The 1,312-nt window shown below is 33.4% G+C and overlaps 1 protein-coding gene across 1 annotated transcript in view; it reads left to right on the top strand.

Annotated features, from left to right (window-relative positions):
* SI (sucrase-isomaltase (alpha-glucosidase)) overlaps window positions 1-1,312 on the top strand; it is a 104,001-nt gene that overhangs the window by 34,485 nt on the left and 68,204 nt on the right. The window contains 1 exon segment of the mRNA XM_004674929.1: window positions 629-930. Within this exon segment, the coding sequence (XP_004674986.1) occupies window positions 629-930 (302 nt within the window).

The following is a 1,312-nucleotide window of genomic DNA, read 5'->3' as shown; positions in this document are numbered from 1 at the left end:
AAACTTTTGTGTCTTCTCATTTATTTCTCATTTATAGAGAAAATTGTCAATAATATTCAGAAATCAATAGAAATAACATAAACAATTGCAGCTGATGATCTTCTAGAAACAGATGAAATAAAATGGTTCAAATATGTAGATTGATCCCAATATTACTTGCTAATATCTGAAAATGCAAACTAAGATAGGAATAATGTAAGTGATTAAAAAATTGTGTTTAGGTTCAGAGTAATGTATTTTTTATTATAATGGGATATCAATGAGTTTAGACTTCCAAAACGATGCCATGTAAGTATAAAAACCTCATGTTTGCTTAAAGATTCGATTTGGACTACAAGACCAATAAACAGCTACAAAAGGGAAGGTAAAAGGGAGTAGATAAATAGAGTAAGGGGATCGATTTCATGGTGAATAATAGAATTGAACTTTTAGTGATGAAATTAATGTAATATCTTTACAAATATTGATTTAGAATATATTAATTCATGATGTATACCTGAAACCTATATAATTCTATGATGCAATAATACTTCCATTTTAAAGTCATTAATTTGATAAATGATGTCAAAACTGTTCCTAAAAGATTTCAGTTTGATGAGAAAGTACTTAAGAACATCCTGGCAGCTAGATAAAAACTCACATAAAATATTGATGGTTTACTCTAAGAATTACATTAAATTGAAATTAAAATTTAGAATTTACAAACATTATTATTATATTAAAATGTGTCTGATCTATTTGTTAAATTTTATTTTAAGAGCTATAGAGAAAGTTTTTCCAAATAAGAGAAGCTTTATCCTCACCCGGTCAACTTTTGCTGGAACTGGAAGACATGCTGCACATTGGCTAGGAGACAACACTGCTTCTTGGGAGCAGATGGAATGGTCTATCACAGGAATGCTGGAGTTTGGCTTATTTGGAATGCCTTTGGTAAGCAGTTTCATGCATTGTTATGTATAAAAGCTGTGGATCGTATTTAACTTTCTAATATTGTATTTTGAATGATATTTAGCAAGGTGATTAAAAATTTGTCACACAAAATTTCAAGCTCTATTTTAGATTTTTAAAATTTATTTATTTATGTATACAGAACTGGGGTACAGGCTTGAGGTGCAGGAGTGGCAAGAGAGTCCACCAGGGACAGAGTGGGGAGCAGAACAGGCCGACTGAGGAAGTACACTGCTGAGGGGAGCAGCCCGTGGCTCAGGAGAGGTCTGCCGCGCCATGTGGATCACCTCTGTGTGGGGAACAAACTCATGCTCAAGCGGCTTTAGCTTCTTAGTGCTGTGCTTTTAACTCGATGCACCACCGG

This window comes from Condylura cristata, unplaced genomic scaffold, assembly GCF_000260355.1.
Source record: "Condylura cristata isolate star-nosed mole 26May11 unplaced genomic scaffold, ConCri1.0 scaffold00003, whole genome shotgun sequence".
Lineage (NCBI taxonomy): Eukaryota > Metazoa > Chordata > Mammalia > Eulipotyphla > Talpidae > Condylura > Condylura cristata.
This window is presented reverse-complemented; position numbering and strand designations above follow the sequence as displayed.